Here is a 17,263-nt window from a genome sequence, read left to right on the forward strand (position 1 = left end):
TGAAAATCGCCCAGCCCTAGTTGAGGATATACACCGATCAGCCATAACATTAAAACCACCTCCTTGTTTCTACACTTACTGTCCATTTTATCAGCTCCACTTACCATATGGAAGCACTTTGTAGTTCTACAATTACTGACTGTAGTCCATCTGTTTCTCTGCATGCTTTGTTAGCCCCCTTTCATGCTGTTTTTCAATGGTCAGGACTGTCCCAGGACCACTACAGAGCAGGTATTATTTGGGTGGTGGGTCATTCTCAGCACTGCAGTGACACTGACATGGTGGTGGTGTGTTAGTGTGTGTTGTGCTGGTATGAGTGGATAAAACACAGCAGTGCTGCTGAAATTTTTAAACATCTCACTGTCACTGTTGGAGTGAGAATAGTCCACCAACCAAAAATATATCCAGCCAACAGCGCCCCGTGGGAAGCGTCCTGTGTCCACTGATGAAGGTCTAGAAGATGACCAACTCAAACAGCAGCAATAGATGAGTGATTGTCTCTGACTTTACATCTACAAGGTGGACCAACTAGGTAGGAGTGTCTAATGAAGGGGACAGTGAGTAGACATGGTATTTAAAAACTCCAGCAGCGCTGCTGTGTCTGATCCACTCATACCTGCACAACACACACTAATGCACCACCACCATGTCAATTGTCACTGCAGTGCTGAGAATCATCCACCACCTAAATAATACTTGCTCTGTGGTGGTCCTGTGGGGGTCCTGACCATTGAAGAACAGAGTAAAAGCAGGTTAAAAAGTATGCAAAGAAATAGATGGACTACAGTCAGTAATTGTAGAACTATAAAGTGCCTCTAAGTGGAGCTAATAAAATAGACAATAAGTGTAGAAACAAGGAGGTGGTTTTAATGTTATGGTCGTTCAGTGTATAAGTCAACTGTGACTGTATCATATTAGGATTTTTTCAGGAGGTTGTGGACAGCAATTTCCTCCACATCAACACCCTCTAGGTCTCTGGTTTGGATTACTTATTTGCTGATGTTCAGTGTAGGGTAAGGGAAGACCCTGATATTGATTCCTGCAATCTGGATTGCATGGAGGAGTTGTTCCGTTTGGGTCTTTTTCATGCATTCCACTAGAATCTGATCCGATCTCAGTTTTCTGGCATTCTTTATTAAGCCAGCAATTACCATGATGCCTTTATGGATGGCAAACGGAGAAAGCTTGGTCAGTGGGAATTCTAGAGACAAAGACTCTACTCTTTAATGGCCATATTTAAAAAGTAAAGATTCATCATCTCTACTCCCCGCCCACCTTGGAGCCAACAAAGGGAAACACAGAGCCACAGACATCCAGCAGGATATAGATATACCAGGGATATAGAGATGATATACTCGAGCAGGCATTAGACAGCAAAAGGGGCACCAACACAATATTCGGAAGGTGGTCATAATGTTATGTCTCATCTGTGTACATATGTATATGTACACACACAAAGTTAGAACATTTTGTAAAATCTAACAAAAGCAAGAATCTGTGATTTGTTCAATCTCTTGAACTTTTATTTAACTAAACAAAATTTTCCAATGTTCTCACTACCAACTTATTTGTATTTTGTAAATGCATAAAATTAGCAATTTGATGCCTGCAGCAAACTCAATACTCGAATAAAAGCCAACTAGGTTTGGGAGTACTTCGGAAAGCTGTTGTCACTTAACACAGTCCACTGCAAGGTATTTAACCTGAAACTCAATTACGCCACAAGAAAGCCATAGATCAACTCTGTGCAGAAACCCTGCCAAGTTCTCTTGGCCCAGGCTTATCTCAGGTGCATCAAAAGACAAACGTGTGACACATTTAAACTTGTTTTCTTTAAACTGGACGTAGAGGTCTTCATGCCAAAAAGGACCATCCAGTACATTGTATGGCACATTATAAAGAAAAATCTGAAAGCCGGAACTATGGACTCATGAGCTGTTGCAAAACTGCAACAATCAGTATCCCCACCTCTCAAAGAGTGTAAGTATTAGGAAAGGCAATGTAACAGTGGCAAACATGCCTCGGTCACAACATTTTTAAGTGTGTTGCAGGCATCAACTATTAAATTTGTTAATATTTAAAAATTACAATTAATTTAGTCAGGGAAACCACAAATATGTCTTGTACATGTATTAGTTCAAAAGGTTAAGAGAAGTAACAAATTACATTTTAGTTTTTATTGCATTTATGTTCCAACTTTTACATATGTTTTTTAAAGTTAAAATATTACTTAATTATTGGGCTCAGAGTGCATAGAAGGAATTAGATTTATTCTAATTGTAATGCAATGTATTGGACAGTAAGTTACCACAGTCACTACAACAGTAACTAAAACAATAATTTTACCATACATTTTCAATCATTATTGTATATCCTATTTTATCTCAGTGTGTCACTCATAGTGACCCTTGTAACCTTGGGGAACTGAAAACTACTGTATTTGCCACAGGAGATGGATCAACTGCAAAAAGCAAATTATTTCTCAATCTAGACGTCTTAAAGCAGGTGTCTTGCCAACAACAAATAAAGTGTTATTATTATTTTGTGGTGTCTAAATACTTTTTTTTTTTAGAATACAGATTGTATGACCTTTTACCCTCTTTTTGAAGGTTCTCTTAATACAAAATAAAGATAAACAAAAATAGTTTAGTTTTAAAATGAATACAACTATGAATTTGACTCAGCCTGTGATCAGAATGTCAAGCCCAATTGATTTATGCAACAAGACAACAATCCAGAACAGGAGCACCAACACAACTGCCTTGTTTAGTCACAGCATTTTACTGGGTTTAGGACAGAACTTTGACTAGGCCATAATAAAACGTTAATAATGTTCATTTTAAGCCAGTAAGATGAAAAAGCATATTCAAAAGCATTTATGTTACATAACCCATTTATGCCTAACTGGGCTTCATCTTAAAGTGACTACATTATTCTTTATAATTTTCTAATAAATAGTGGAATTTATCCTTCACTCAATATAGACAAATCATCCATGGAGTAAAGCAAAAAATCACCCCCTACACAATCATCAACATGTTGAACTGTTGATATAATGTTCTTACTAAGAAATGCTGTGTTTTCAATAATGGAAACAACATAAAAGATTTAACTGTCATTAGAACATTGTCAGACAAGCACAAACATTCCTCTGGATTGGCTGTGGTTTCCTCTTTATTAGCATCAAAGAAATTTCTTTTTTGCTTAGGTTCTTTTGTATTGTGGCGTTATGAACACTAGCTTTGGCTAGAGATATCCGCAGTTGTTTAGATTAATTGCTGGACTCTTCTGTGAATTTCTGAATAAGCTGTAAGTTTCAGAAGACCAAATTTAAGAAGACCACACACAGGGTAGTTGCATATATAATTGCTATAACAGGTAATAAGAAAGGGGGGCGATTTATATTTCGTACTATTCGTACTACTAGTCATAATTGTAAGTCGCTTTGGATAAAAGCGTCTGCTAAATGCCAAAAATGTAAATTTACTATTGTACATAAGACACTATGTATAAGACAGTATAAAGTATATAAATAAATTTGCTGTGTAAAAGCATGTCTACCAGACACAAGCTTTGGTTGTCTCTGGAGGCTTACTCCTTCTGCCTTGTGCACATTAGACTCCACTCTTCAAAAAGCCAGTGATTTTTCCCCTGATGCTCTTTGAAACCAGTAAAGCACAGTGACTGCACTAGTCACTTCATTCTGTCTAGTGTTTATTAATTACACAATGAAGAAGTCTAATTCTTTTAAGTAGATTTGCAAAAAACATAAGGTTAGATTATTTAAAAGACATAGCATGTCTAATAATTCTGAAATCATTTCAGGCTATTACTATGTTACTCAAGCCTAAATGATATTATTGAACCCTAAACAGTTGGGCAGCCTTAAATGATTTTAATGTCCAAATCTCAAGGTAACTGTCACTAACTCCACATCATTGCACCAAAATAAAACATTACTAATTCTAAATGCTAGACAAATTATAATTCTATAAAATGTACGACATATACTTTGGGAACACATTGAGAACGTATAAACAAGTTAAAGGTAATATACTGTTGTGTATATTAGCTCTAGCACTTTAGCCATTATAAGCCACAACTATTCGAGAAATATTCAACTATTCGAGAAAAAACTAATAGTTTTACACATTTTCATACAGGTTCAACGAGAAAGATAGTATGATGGCACTTGTGTGTAAGGGTGTGGTTTAGGGTGTCTTTTAAAATGTGATTTTCCTGATCCCGTTTAAGACAAATGGCAATTCATAGCGCTATCATCAACTTTGTCATAACAGCATTGTGTAAATAAAACAGTTTGTTCATACTGTAGTAAATTTATATAAAAATAAATATTTGTATTTTAATAAGTGTGTGCTAGTCACACCAGGCCACAAAACGCATCGTAACATTATGATTATCTTCGTTTAGACGTTTTTATCTCACATGCAAGAACACTAAAGTTAACGGTATGATATCCCTACCTGAACAACCTTTTCCTTTAACTGCAGCACAATCGCTGCTTAGAGGATACGATGACTGAACGCCGAGCACCGTAGCAGTGGCCAAGATGCAAAAGAATATGCTGTGAAGATGGCTGCATTGTAGGGCTCCAATTCTAACAAAATGATGGCCCAAAAACATGATGACAAGGGGGTACCAGATGTATATTTTGCTTCGTTTTAACGAACGTAATTAAGGATTATGCAGTGAAGCAAAAACAAAACAGTTATCACCTAATATAATTACCACAGTGTAATAGATTTCCTAAAACTAATTGATTTGGGTGTTTGTCCCACTTGAAGTAACGGAAAGGTCTAACCGCATCACCTCAGATCAGAAAAATAGTGCATTTAAATCCAGGCACATTTCATTCCAATCATGCAGCTAGGCTTCGCTATCTTGACTCCTGTATTTGCTTACAACGCTTCCTCAATTGTTCCTTCGGTCTTGCCCTTTGTGTGCATTTCAACTGTAAATCCTCGACTGGTTACAGTCACAAAACTTAATGTTTTCATTCCATGTACAGCGTGTACTGATAAAAATGCACATATGTAACAAGAGGATATCGTAATAAAACTCGGCCACGACGAAAAGCTAACAAAGACTCCTCGAGGTAGATTTAAAAGTCACGTGACGTAGAACCACATCCCCCAAAACACTTTGGAAAGCAAAAGCTGTCGAAAACGATGTAACGTGAAATTCGTCGTTGATTTAGAAAGTGGGGTGCATCCTATTTTTGTTTTAATTTTGATTTTTTTTGTATTACTTTTATTTTTGCTCCTTTTTCTTAAATCTTACTTTCTTACTCGATCAATTAAAACCGAATTTGTCAAAAGATACGCTTATGAAATGCCCATCTCTACAATGAATAATTGATTCATATAAACAACACGAAACCAAATAGCATTATTCATAACAATAATGAAGTTTAAATATTCTTAAACGGTGAGAATTCATGTTGCCACATCTTCCAGGGGTCGATTAAAATTAAACTGCACGACTTATAATTTTGTGGTTGTGTTGCATTAGGCTTCCTATTTTGTTCAAACAAGATTAAAAAGGTTTACAGTGTTGATTGTGTCATACCAACACACAAAAAGTACCAAATGTGACACACAAAATGCTGTATTTGATATTGTAAATAAAATAACTAGAAAAGGCAGTGAGTTCGAAGTTGTGTCCCCCAAGAGTCTTTCCAAAAAGGGCAAACAGTGACATCCGCATGCACAAATCTGGATACAATTCACAAAGCCAGTCACAATGGCATAACGAGTGTATCATTCTGCCCACATAGCAGCTGACTCAGATCCGGGCTGATTCTGACAAAAATCTCCCCAAATCCAAGAGTGACATCAGTGACCATCTGTTCCACGTCCAAATGGATGTGAGCACTGTTTCAATCAGTGGTATGAACACAATTTTAAATTCAAGCATTCCTGCAAGTGCTATTTTAGAGCTTTTGGGGCAGAAGGATCTGAAGAGAAACACAAAACTAAGGACGTTGGCTTGGTGGGTAGCACCCAGAGATGTTCACAAGTCACAAAATATGAGTCCAAGTCAAGTCACGAGTCTTTAGTCTAGAGTCCGAGTCAAGTCACGAGTCAATATAATATACACAAAACATATATTAGAAATGTAGCGTAGAAACAAATAATATGTAAGTTCAGATAAAAAAACAACAACAGATTACTACTGTATTTTGCCGTTTTACTTAGTGCCTTTACTTTCCTAGGTACCGGTTAAAAGCTTAAACTGATAAGTTTTGTCTGCATTACAAAACAAAAGCGCGCAATAAATCAGGCACAGCGGCCAAAATCCAAAACACAGCAAAAAATCCAACCATTAGCGCCAATTCTGTAGGAGCGTTTCATTCACACCAGCTGTTCCAGTGAAGTGCACTACGTAGGGTATTCCACCATTTTAAGTGAGATTTCAAAGGTAGGGAGCGACGCTTCATCGCTACTCCGGAAGCTGTCTGGAACATTTACCCATTGCGTGCGTTGCAAGTTAAAACGGCTGAAGCTTTATTAGAGCGCAGAAAATGACACGATCAGAATATAATATATAATTAATTGTCATAGGTAACTAATGTTAACACATGCTGACGCTAGGGACTCTTGTTGTGCACAAGTCATTTTTTGTGAGTCACGAGTTGAGTCAGAGTCATTTGAAACGAGTCCAAGTTGAGTCTGAAGTCGTGTGCGACTTACATGCGAATCCTCTGGTAGCATAGAGTTTGCATGTACTCCTCATGTCTGTGTGAGGTTTGCTCTTGGTGCTCCGCTTTCCTCCCACAGTCCAAAGACATGCAATCAGGTTAATTGGGATAATACAATTGCCCTAAGTGTGTGTGTGTGTGTGTGTGTTTGCCCTGTGATGGATTGGCAAAATGTCCACTGTGTTTTCTACCTTTTGCCCAGTAAATTGTACCCGCTGTAACCCTGAATAGGAAAAGTGGTGGTAAAACAGACAATTAATAAATGAATGAATTATTATTTTCATTACATATAAACCTCAGTGTTATTAATTTATCATTTATTTTTATTAATTAGCTACACGGTGAGGTTAACACCAGCAAAAGGTCGCCTCCATGTCAGGTATAGTTTAGACACAATGTTGATCTAGAAGTTGATCTTTGTAAACGGTACCTGAGTTTCCATGTTTCCCAAAAAAGCTATAAATATTTTTATGAAGCTATAAACATTTACTATGTGATAGCCCGAAGACTGGAGGGAGTGTGGTTTAAAAATGTTTTTTTTTTTATGTAAGGGTGTTATGAGCTGTTGAACTATGATATTTTTTATGACAAAATAATTGCTAAAAAGGCATCTACATATTACAAGCACACATCATTTACTATTGAGATCTGTTTCATCATTATACATTTAATGTTGAGCCTATGTTAGTTAATAATTCTACAGAGACTTTCACAATGGATTAAAGAATGCAATCACCTGATCAAAAATGTATAGCAGCATGTGTGTTAAACTTGGCAAGAATCCTTGTCCAAAACGTATTGTCTTGCCCCACTTTCAAAGGTTTGAGTTAAGTTTATTTATATAGCGGTTTGTACAATAGACATTGTCTTAAAGCAACTTTACAGAATCCAGGACCAACAGACCAAAACCCCTGTTGAGCAAGCCAAGGGTGACAGTGGCAAGGAAAAACTCCCTTAAAATTACAGGAAGAAACCTTGAGAGGAACCAGACTCAGCAGGGACCCATCATTCTTGGGTGGCCCGGAGAATAATAAGAAAAAATAAGATTTACACAATATCATACACACACAAATTAAAATGAAGTAAAAGTTATAACTTTCAAAAATAATTGGAGTTATTATTCAGTCCAGTCTGTGATAAAGTCTGTATTGAGTTCTTGACATTCTTGGTGCAAACACGCCAGGTGTCCGTCACATCTGGCAGGAGCAGCATTGTTGGCACGGCAGTCTTGACTTCATTCCTTAACCTCGGGTGGGTAAACAGGTTTCCATCAGAACCACCTTGGGGTAAAACAACAGAAAATGTAGTTAAAAATGTAAAATGTGAATTAAGTAAGTATGTCAGTTTTGCAGAGAGTAGCTTTAGACTCTGGCACCCCTAATTAGAGAGCGAGCAGGTAACAAGGTCATGAAGGCTTTCACAGGACATCAGCGCCCACCTCCCCCACCATCATCAAACCTGAGTGATCGGACAAGAGAGGCAGAACGACAGCAACCCAACATCCCTGATCACCACATGTTTCTATGACCAAGAACCCCCAAGCTCTGTGCCTTTGTCTGTATTCTCTGTGCTCATTGTGTAAGTCGCTTTGGATAAAAGCGTCTGCTAAATGCTGAAAATGTAAATGTAAATGTAAATATTCGGGGTGGACAGCTCTGGTCCCAGAGTCCAGAAGCCGGACGCAGCCAGAAGCCAACACGCAGCGCCAGCAAATCTGACAAAACATGCGAGCACCAGACCACCCAGACCCCAGATCTCCAGGACCGGAGCCACACACCCCTAGTGAAAAAACTAATCAGAAGTCATAAATAAATATGTTTGCAGTCTAGACTTAAACATTGCGACTGTGTCTGAATCCCAAACAGAGGCAGGAAGATTATTCCAAAGTTGTGGAGCTTTGTAAGAAAATGCTCTTCCACCAGCCGTGATCTTTTTAATTCTAGGAACAATAAGTAACCCTGCATCTTGTGAGTGAAGTGGATGTGCTGGACTGTAGTGATCAATAAGTTCACTCAGATACTGTGGAGCCAGACCATGTAGCGCTTTAAAAGTTAGTAAAAGTATTTTGTAATCAATGCGGAATTTAACTGGCAGCCAGTGTAGAGACGATAGAACAGGAGTAATATGATCAAACTTTAGTTGTAGTTAGCACTCTCGCTGCTGCATTTTGAACCAGCTGGAGTTTGTTTATGGATCTACCAGAGCATTCAGTGAGAAGAGCATTCAAATAATCTTACCGAGAAGTTATAAACGCATGGATCAGTTTTTCAGCATCATTAACAGATAGTATATTTCTTAATTTAGAGATATTATGCAAATGAAAGAAAGCAACTCTAGTAATATTATAAACATGTGCCTCAAAGGAGAGATCTGAATCTGTTGTGACACCCAAGTTTTTTTTACATCTGAGCTGGGAGTAACAGAGAAAGTGTTTAGGTTTAGCACCAGGTTAGACAACTTGTCTCTTGCAGCTTAAGATCCAACAAGTAAAATGAGAATTATGTAAAAGAAAGTTACACGACATCCAGTTTTTTATGTCATTTACACAATCTTCTATTTTACTGATTGTGTCAGTATCATTTGGTTTGGCTGATATACAGTGTATCACAAAAGTGAGTACACCCCTCACATTTCTGCAAATATTTCATTATATCTTTTCATGGGACAACACTATAGACATGAAACTTGGATATAACTTAGAGTAGTCAGTGTACAGCTTGTATAGCAGTGTAGATTTACTGTCTTCTGAAAATAACTCAACAGGGCGGTGAGAAGTACCAAGACAACTGTATCTTGCCTACAGTCAAGCATGGTGGTGGTAGCATCATGGTCTTGGGCTGCATGAGTGTTGCTGGCACTGGGGAGCTGCAGTTCATTGAGGGAAACATGAATTCCAACATGAACTGTGACATTCTGAAACAGAGCATGATCCCCTCCCTTCGAAAACTGGGCCTCATGGCAGTTTTCCAACAGGATAACGACCCCAAACACAACCTCCAAGATGACAACTGCCTTGCTGAGGAAGCTGAAGGTAAAGGTGATGGACTAAACCCAATTGAGCACCTGTGGCGCATCCTCAAGTGGAAGGTGGAGGAGTTCAAGGTGTCTAACATCCACCAGCTCCGTGATGTCATCATGGAGGAGTGGAAGAGGATTCCAGTAGCAACCTGTGCAGCTCTGGTGAATTCCATGCCCAGGAGGGTTAAGGCAGTGCTGGATAATAATGGTGGTCACACAAAATATTGACACTTTGGGCACAATTTGGATATGTTCACTGTGGGGTGTACTCACTTATGTTGCCAGCCATTTAGACATTAATGGCTGTGTGTTGAGTTATTTTCAGAAGACAGTAAATCTACACTGCTATACCAGTTGTACACTGACTACTCTAAGTTATATCCAAGGTTCATGTCTGTAGTGTTGTCCCATGAAAAGATATAATGAAATATTTGCAGAAATGTGAGGGGTGTACTCACTTTTGTGATACACTGTATACAGCTGTGTGTCGTCTGCATAGCAGTAAAAATTGATGCCACATTTATGCATAATTTCTCCTAGTGGTAGCATAGAGTGTAAATAATAGAGGTTGCAGTACTGACCCCTGTGGAACACCATACTTTACTTTTGTAGTTTCCGAGTATTTATTATTTACATAAACGAATTGAGAGCGGTCAGTCAAACAGGAATTAAACAAAGAGTGAGCGAGTCCTTTAACACCTACTGTATTTTTTAGCCTCTCCAGTAAAATGTTATGATCGACAGTATTAAACGCTGCACTAAGATCTAATAGAACAAGAAAAGAGACACATCCATTATCAGAGGACATTAATGAATCATTAACTACCCTAATTAATGCAGTTTCGGTACTATGGTTGGGCCTAAATCCTGATTTAAATATTTCATTCAAACAAGAACATAACTGTTTGGAAACTGCATTTTCTAGTATCTTAGAGACAAAAGGAAGATTTGAAATTGGCCTATAATTAGATAGAACGTGTGGATCAAGATTAGGGATTTAATAACAGCACTTTTAAACAATTTAGGTACGTACCCAAGGCTAAGGGATGTACAATGGACCCTTGACTTATGAATTTAATTGGTTACGAAGGGCTGTTCTTAAGTCAAAATGTTCGTTAGTTAAACCTATTTTTCCCATAGGAAATAATGTAAATAGAATTAATCCGTGCCAGACCTCCCAAACCACCCCCTTACCTAACCTTTCTAATGTCTTAAATTGTCTTATTTGTTATAAATACAAGTATATTTGCCCTTAAATCTTAAATTATAGAATAGACATTCCTGTAATAAACAATAATAAACAACAATACACAGTAGTACTGTACTGTACGTGTACAGTTACATACACCGTAATACATTTTCTTTGTTTTTATAAAATGTATCTACCAGAAACAACAACTCATATTTCTCTATTATTTCTTTCTTTATTTCAATAGCGTTGTATTTTGTAGATGTAATTTCACGAAAGAATAACTTCCTTCTTCTCTCTTACTCAATGTCCCCTCTGTCTGATACACAGTGACAGCTACTGGCAGGAGTAATTATACAACAACAAAAAACACTTTCTCTGCACCTTCGCTGGGGACATTTTAATATAGAATTTTACAAAATATAAAGAAAACACCGTCTGCTGCCCAAATGTTCGCTCACTGTATATACAGTATATACGTATATATACTGTATATATATATATATATATATATATATATATATATATATATATATATAGCTGTATATAGCCTGTATATAGCCACTGTTGGGTCCTTGAGCAAGACCCTTAACCCTGTCTGCTCCAGGGGTGCCGTAAGGTGGCTGACCCTGCGCTCTGACCCCAGCTTCCAAAACAAGCTGGGATATGCGAAGAAAGAATTTCATTGTACTGTACAACCGTATGTGTATATATGACAAATAAAGTATATCTTCTTCTTTTTCTTCTTATATATATATATACAGTATATATATATATACAGGTCCTTCTCAAAAAATTAGCATATTGTGATAAAGTTCATTATTTTCCATAATGTAATGATAAAAATTAAACTTTCATATATTTTAGATTCATTGCACACCAACTGAAATATTTCAGGTCTTTTATTGTTTTAATACTGATGATTTTGGCATACAGCTCATGAAAACCCAAAATTCCTATCTCAAAAAATTAGCATATTTCATCCGACCAATAAAAGAAAAGTGTTTTTAATACAAAAAAAGTCAACCTTCAAATAATTATGTTCAGTTATGCACTCAATACTTGGTCGGGAATCCTTTTGCAGAAATGACTGCTTCAATGCGGCGTGGCATGGAGGCAATCAGCCTGTGGCACTGCTGAGGTGTTATGGAGGCCCAGGATGCTTCGATAGCGGCCTTAAGCTCATCCAGAGTGTTGGGTCTTGTGTCTCTCAACTTTCTCTTCACAATATCCCACAGATTCTCTATGGGGTTCAGGTCAGGAGAGTTGGCAGGCCAATTGAGCACAGTAATACCATGGTCAGTAAACCATTCACCAGTGGTTTTGGCACTGTGAGCAGGTGCCAGGTCGTGCTGAAAAATGAAATCTTCATCTCCATAAAGCTTTTCAGCAGATGGAAGCATGAAGTACTCCAAAATCTCCTGATAGCTAGCTGCATTGAGCCTGCCCTTGATAAAACACAGTGGACCAACACCAGCAGCTGACATGGCACCCCAGACCATCACTGACTGTGGGTACTTGACACTGGACTTCAGGCATTTTGGCATTTCCTTCTCCCCAGTCTTCCTCCAGACTCTGGCACCTTGATTTCCGAATGACATGCAAAATTTGCTTTCATCCGAAAACAGTACTTTGGACCACTGAGCAACAGTCCAGTGCTGCTTCTCTGGTTCAAAAGTGGCTTGACCTGGGGAATGCGGCACCTGTAGCCCATTTCCTGCACACGCCTGTGCACGGTGGCTCTGGATGTTTCTACTCCAGACTCAGTCCACTGCTTCCGCAGGTCCCCCAAGGTCTGGAATCGGCCCTTCTCCACAATCTTCCTCAGGGTCCGGTCACCTCTTCTCGTTGTGCAGCGTTTTCTGCCACACTTTTTCCTTCCCACAGACTTCCCACTGAGGTGCACTCTGGGAACAGCCTATTCGTTCAGAAATTTCTTTCTGTGTCTTACCCTCTTGCTTGAGGGTGTCAATGATGGCCTTCTGGACAGCAGTCAGGTCGGCAGTCTCACCCATGATTGCAGTTTTGAGTAATGAACCAGGCTGGGAGTTTTTAAAAGCCTCAGGAATCTTTTGCAGGTGTTTAGAGTTAATTCGTTGATTCAGATGATTAGGTTAATAGCTCGTTTAGAGAACCTTTTCATGATATGCTAATTTTTTGAGATAGGAATTTTGGGTTTTCATGAGCTGTATGCCAAAATCATCAGTATTAAAACAATAAAAGACCTGAAATATTTCAGTTGGTGTGCAATAAATCTAAAATATATGAAAGTTTAATTTTTATCATTACATTATGGAAAATAATGAACTTTATCACAATATGCTAATTTTTTGAGAAGGACCTGTATATATATATATATAGAGAGAGAGAGAGAGAGAGAGAGAGAGAGAGAGAGAGACGCTCGGAGTCAACTTGTTCGTGACGTCACGTATTTCACGAATTTGTAATCCGATATTTGTTCATACGTTAAGTTGAAAAAGATCGTTCGTAACCCAAGGGTCTACTGTATTTTTTTACGTAAGCAGGGGCTCTACAATGGCTGGGAGTAAATCTTTATGTAAACGAGTTGGAACAAGATCGAGTATACACGATGACTTTGATGATTTAATCAATGCAGTTAGTTCATTTTGGGAGATTGGATTAGAGGAATTTAGTTGGATTACCTTGTTAGATAAGTCACTATTATCACCAATGCTGCCCAGAGTGAGTTCATACTTAACATTGGCAAGTAACACACTCTGACTTTGAAGTCATATTTTTTCTATCTTGTTATTAAAGAATTTTAAAAAATCATTGCTGCTACAGTCGGATGGTATATTAGATTCAGTTTCATTGACATTTTTAGTTAGTTTGGACACTGTCTTGAAAAGGAATCTAGGATTATTCTTATTTTTCTCTATTAAGGAAGAATAATATAAAGCTTTAGCTTTTATGAGTGCATATTTATAGTCAGTTAGAGCATCTTTCCATGCAATTTTATACACTTCCAGTATAGTGTGCCGCCACTTGCATTCTAATTTTCGTGCTGCTTGTTTAAGCGCACGTGTGTGGTCATTGTACCATGGAGCAAGCTTTTTCTCCTTAATCAATTTAGATTTAAGTGGGGCTACATTATCTAAGGTTGTGCGAAATAAGGTCTCTAAATGTTGAGTTGCCTGATGTAGATCTTGAGGCTCTGATGGTTGGTAATTCTGGTAGGCTGTTTATGAATGCTGCTGCAGTTGCAGACATAATAGTGCGCTTACATTTAAAACGATGTAGTTGCTGTATATTATTGGAAAGGGACACTTCATACATTAGGAGAGAGTGATCAGAAATCATGTTATTCTGTGGCAGAACTACCAGGCTGTCTATGTTCATTCCATAAATTAGTATTAAGTTTAAGGTGTGTTTACAGCGGTGAGTGGGTCCTGTTACATTTTGGGTAATACCTATAGATTCTAAAATAGAATCAAACGCAATTTTGAGTGGATCATCCTTATTCTCATAATGAATATTAAAGTCACTAACAATTAAAGCTTTTTTAGTTGATAAGACTAATTTAGAAAGAAAATCGGCAAATTCGTTAAGAAACCAGGGGGTCGATAAACAGTAACCAGCTTAAACATACTAGTTTATCAAATAAAGATTAATGTCAGAAACAAGGACTTCAAATAAGTTTGTTATAGGAGTTTATTTTACAGTAAGGCCTATGTCTTTTCGTTGAGGAGCACAGGATGTGCTGAAATGGCACCCAGCACACACAAAGCCATGACAAAAATGCACCCCTGTTGATGCATACTGTGCATAAATTTCACTTGCATGTCTTCACAATCTTAGCCACTGATGTATATTATTTACGTTATAACGCCAACAAACCAGCTTTGGTCCTACACAGCAGCTATACACTGATCAGCCATAACATTAAAACCACCCCCTTGTTTCTACACTCACTGCCCATTTTATCAGCTCCACTTACCATATGGAAGCACTTTGTAGTTCTACAATTACTGACTACAGTCCATCTGTTTCTCTGCATGCTTTGTTAGCCCCCATTCATGCTGTTCTTCAATGGTCAGGACTCTCCCAGGACCACTACAGAGTAGGTATTATTTGGGTGGTGGATCATTCTCAGCACTGCAGTGACACTGACATGGTGGTGGTGTGTTAGTGTGTGTTGTGCTGGTATGAGTGGATAAGACACAGCAATGATGATGGAGTTTTTAAACACCCCACTGTCACTGCTGGACTGAGAATAGTCCACCAACCAAAAATATATCCAGCCAACAGCGCCCCGTGGGAAGCATCCTGTGACCACTAATGAAGGTCTAGAAGATGACCAACTTAAACAGCAGCAATAGATGAGTGACCGTCTCTGACTTTACATTTACAAGGTGGAACAACTAGGTAGGACTGTGTAATAGAGTGGACAGTGAGTGGACACGGTATTTAAAAACTCCAGCAGCGCTGCTTTGTTTGATCCACTAATACCAAAACAACATACACTAACACACCATTCTGAGACCCTTTGTCTTCAGAACATCATCTGTTATTATCATATCACATTAACACAAGTGTGAAAGGTGAGTGAAAATCTTGGATGCATAGTCCCTCACAGTTGTAAATACACATTAAATACAAAATCTACACATTAACTTACATACAGCAGCACAATTTGTTCAATATACTGTATACAGGTTGTATATACATCAATTTCTCTAGGTATACTTGCACACAGTTTTTGAAGGAACTTGACAGGAAGGTTGTTTCAAACATCTTGGAGAACCTGCAGACACAGATTATTGTACTGCTCTTCAGATCTCTGGCAAACAAACTGCCTTGTGTTACAGCCAAATATTTTGAATTTTGACTCACTCCAAAGCACCTGCTGTCATTTTTCTGCACCCCAATTCCTATGTTTTCATGCATAGTTCAGTCGCTTGGCCTTGTTTCCACACCGAAGGTATGGGTTTTTTGGCTGTGATTCTTCCATGAAGACCACTTCTGGCCAAACTTCTTCGAACAGTAGATGGGTGTACCTGGGCCCCACTGGTTTCTGCCATTTCTGAGCTGATGGCACATCTTCTGATTTCTAAGTGAAGTAAGCATGTCTTTTATCTGCTGCACTAAGTTTTCTTGGCTGACCACTGTGTCTGCGGTCTTCAACATTGCCCAGTATCTTTGTGCTTCTTCAAAAGAGCTTAAACAACATATCTTGAAACACCAGTAAAAACTTTGCCTGAGATAGACCTTGCTGATGCAGTATAACGACTTTGTGTCTTCTTGTTGTTCTTGCCATGGTGTATGACCTGTGACATGAAACTGTCTTTCACAACCTCATCTTTGAAGCAGAGCTTGGCTGTTTATCACCCAATTTTAAACCTCTTACATAGCTGTTTCTGTTTCAGGTAGTGAGTGTGTTTTAACCTACTAATGAAAAGGATGATGATTATCACCTGTTTGGTATAATTGGTTAATCATACACCTGACTATATTCCTACAAAGTCCCTGAGTTCGTGCAAGTGTACCTAGAAGAATTAATGCCGTTTTAAAGGCAAAGGGTGGTCACACCAAATATTGATTTATTTTATTTTTTGTGATTTGTTCATTCAGTTTGCATTTTGTTAATTGACTAAACTATTAACACTTCTATTTTTGAATTATTTACTTTGCAGTATTACACTATATACAAATTTTATATGAAAGACAAATTTACAATGCAAGAACAAGGACACAGGCACAGAACAAGGAACAGGGTGAATACAACAATACACATAGTGAACAAAAGGAGGAGCTCCACTATCAACATGGATGACTAGGCTAAAGGCTTGTGCTAAGCTAACAGCTATGCTAACACTAAATGCTAACTCAGTGCTCAGAATGTAACAAGAACACAAGGAGCAAGACAACATGGAAGGCACTAGGACAAGGACAAGACACAGACTAGGACTAAGACTCTTTTAAGGTCAAGCTAGTACAAAGAACATGGATATCTAGGTCAGGGTACAACAAGGAACATGGATCTCAAGGTCAGGCTAGAATAAGATGCATGGACTAAGGCTAACTATAGCAAAGAACATAGATCTCAACGTCAGACTATAAACATGAACATGGGCATCAAGGTTACATAAGCATGCTACAACAAGGAAAGCTTAAGGCTAAGCTTTCCTATCCAACTTCAAGTTAAGACCATCAGCCCTTAAACTTAACAGGGGAGCATAGATAACAAAAGACATTGATTACACAACATGGAACAGGTGATCATGATAAAGGTGCGCACAAATTAAGAGGTAGGGGTGAAGACAAAGGAAACATGGAATATCAACAACAAACAAAAGTCCATATGCTGTGGGAGC

At 38.2% G+C, this 17,263-nt stretch overlaps 1 protein-coding gene across 2 annotated transcripts in view; it reads right to left on the reverse strand.

Moving 5' to 3' along the window:
* tmeff1b (transmembrane protein with EGF-like and two follistatin-like domains 1b) overlaps nucleotides 1-5,030 on the reverse strand; it is a 33,879-nt gene extending 28,849 nt beyond the window's left edge. Inside the window, exons 1-2 of one of the 2 annotated variants that reach the window (XM_062991985.1) lie at nucleotides 4,831-5,030; nucleotides 4,485-4,618 (exon numbers count right to left, since the gene is read on the reverse strand). In XM_062991985.1, the coding sequence (XP_062848055.1) occupies nucleotides 4,485-4,618; nucleotides 4,831-4,853 (157 nt within the window). In that variant the 5' untranslated portion in view covers nucleotides 4,854-5,030. Of the gene's footprint in view, nucleotides 1-4,484; nucleotides 4,802-4,830 lie in introns of those variants that run through there. The other variant, XM_062991984.1, reaches the window with a different exon arrangement.
* Between the last annotated feature and the right edge of the window lie 12,233 nt (nucleotides 5,031-17,263).

The sequence above is a fragment of the Trichomycterus rosablanca genome, chromosome 3, assembly GCF_030014385.1.
Source record: "Trichomycterus rosablanca isolate fTriRos1 chromosome 3, fTriRos1.hap1, whole genome shotgun sequence".
Taxonomy (NCBI): domain Eukaryota; kingdom Metazoa; phylum Chordata; class Actinopteri; order Siluriformes; family Trichomycteridae; genus Trichomycterus; species Trichomycterus rosablanca.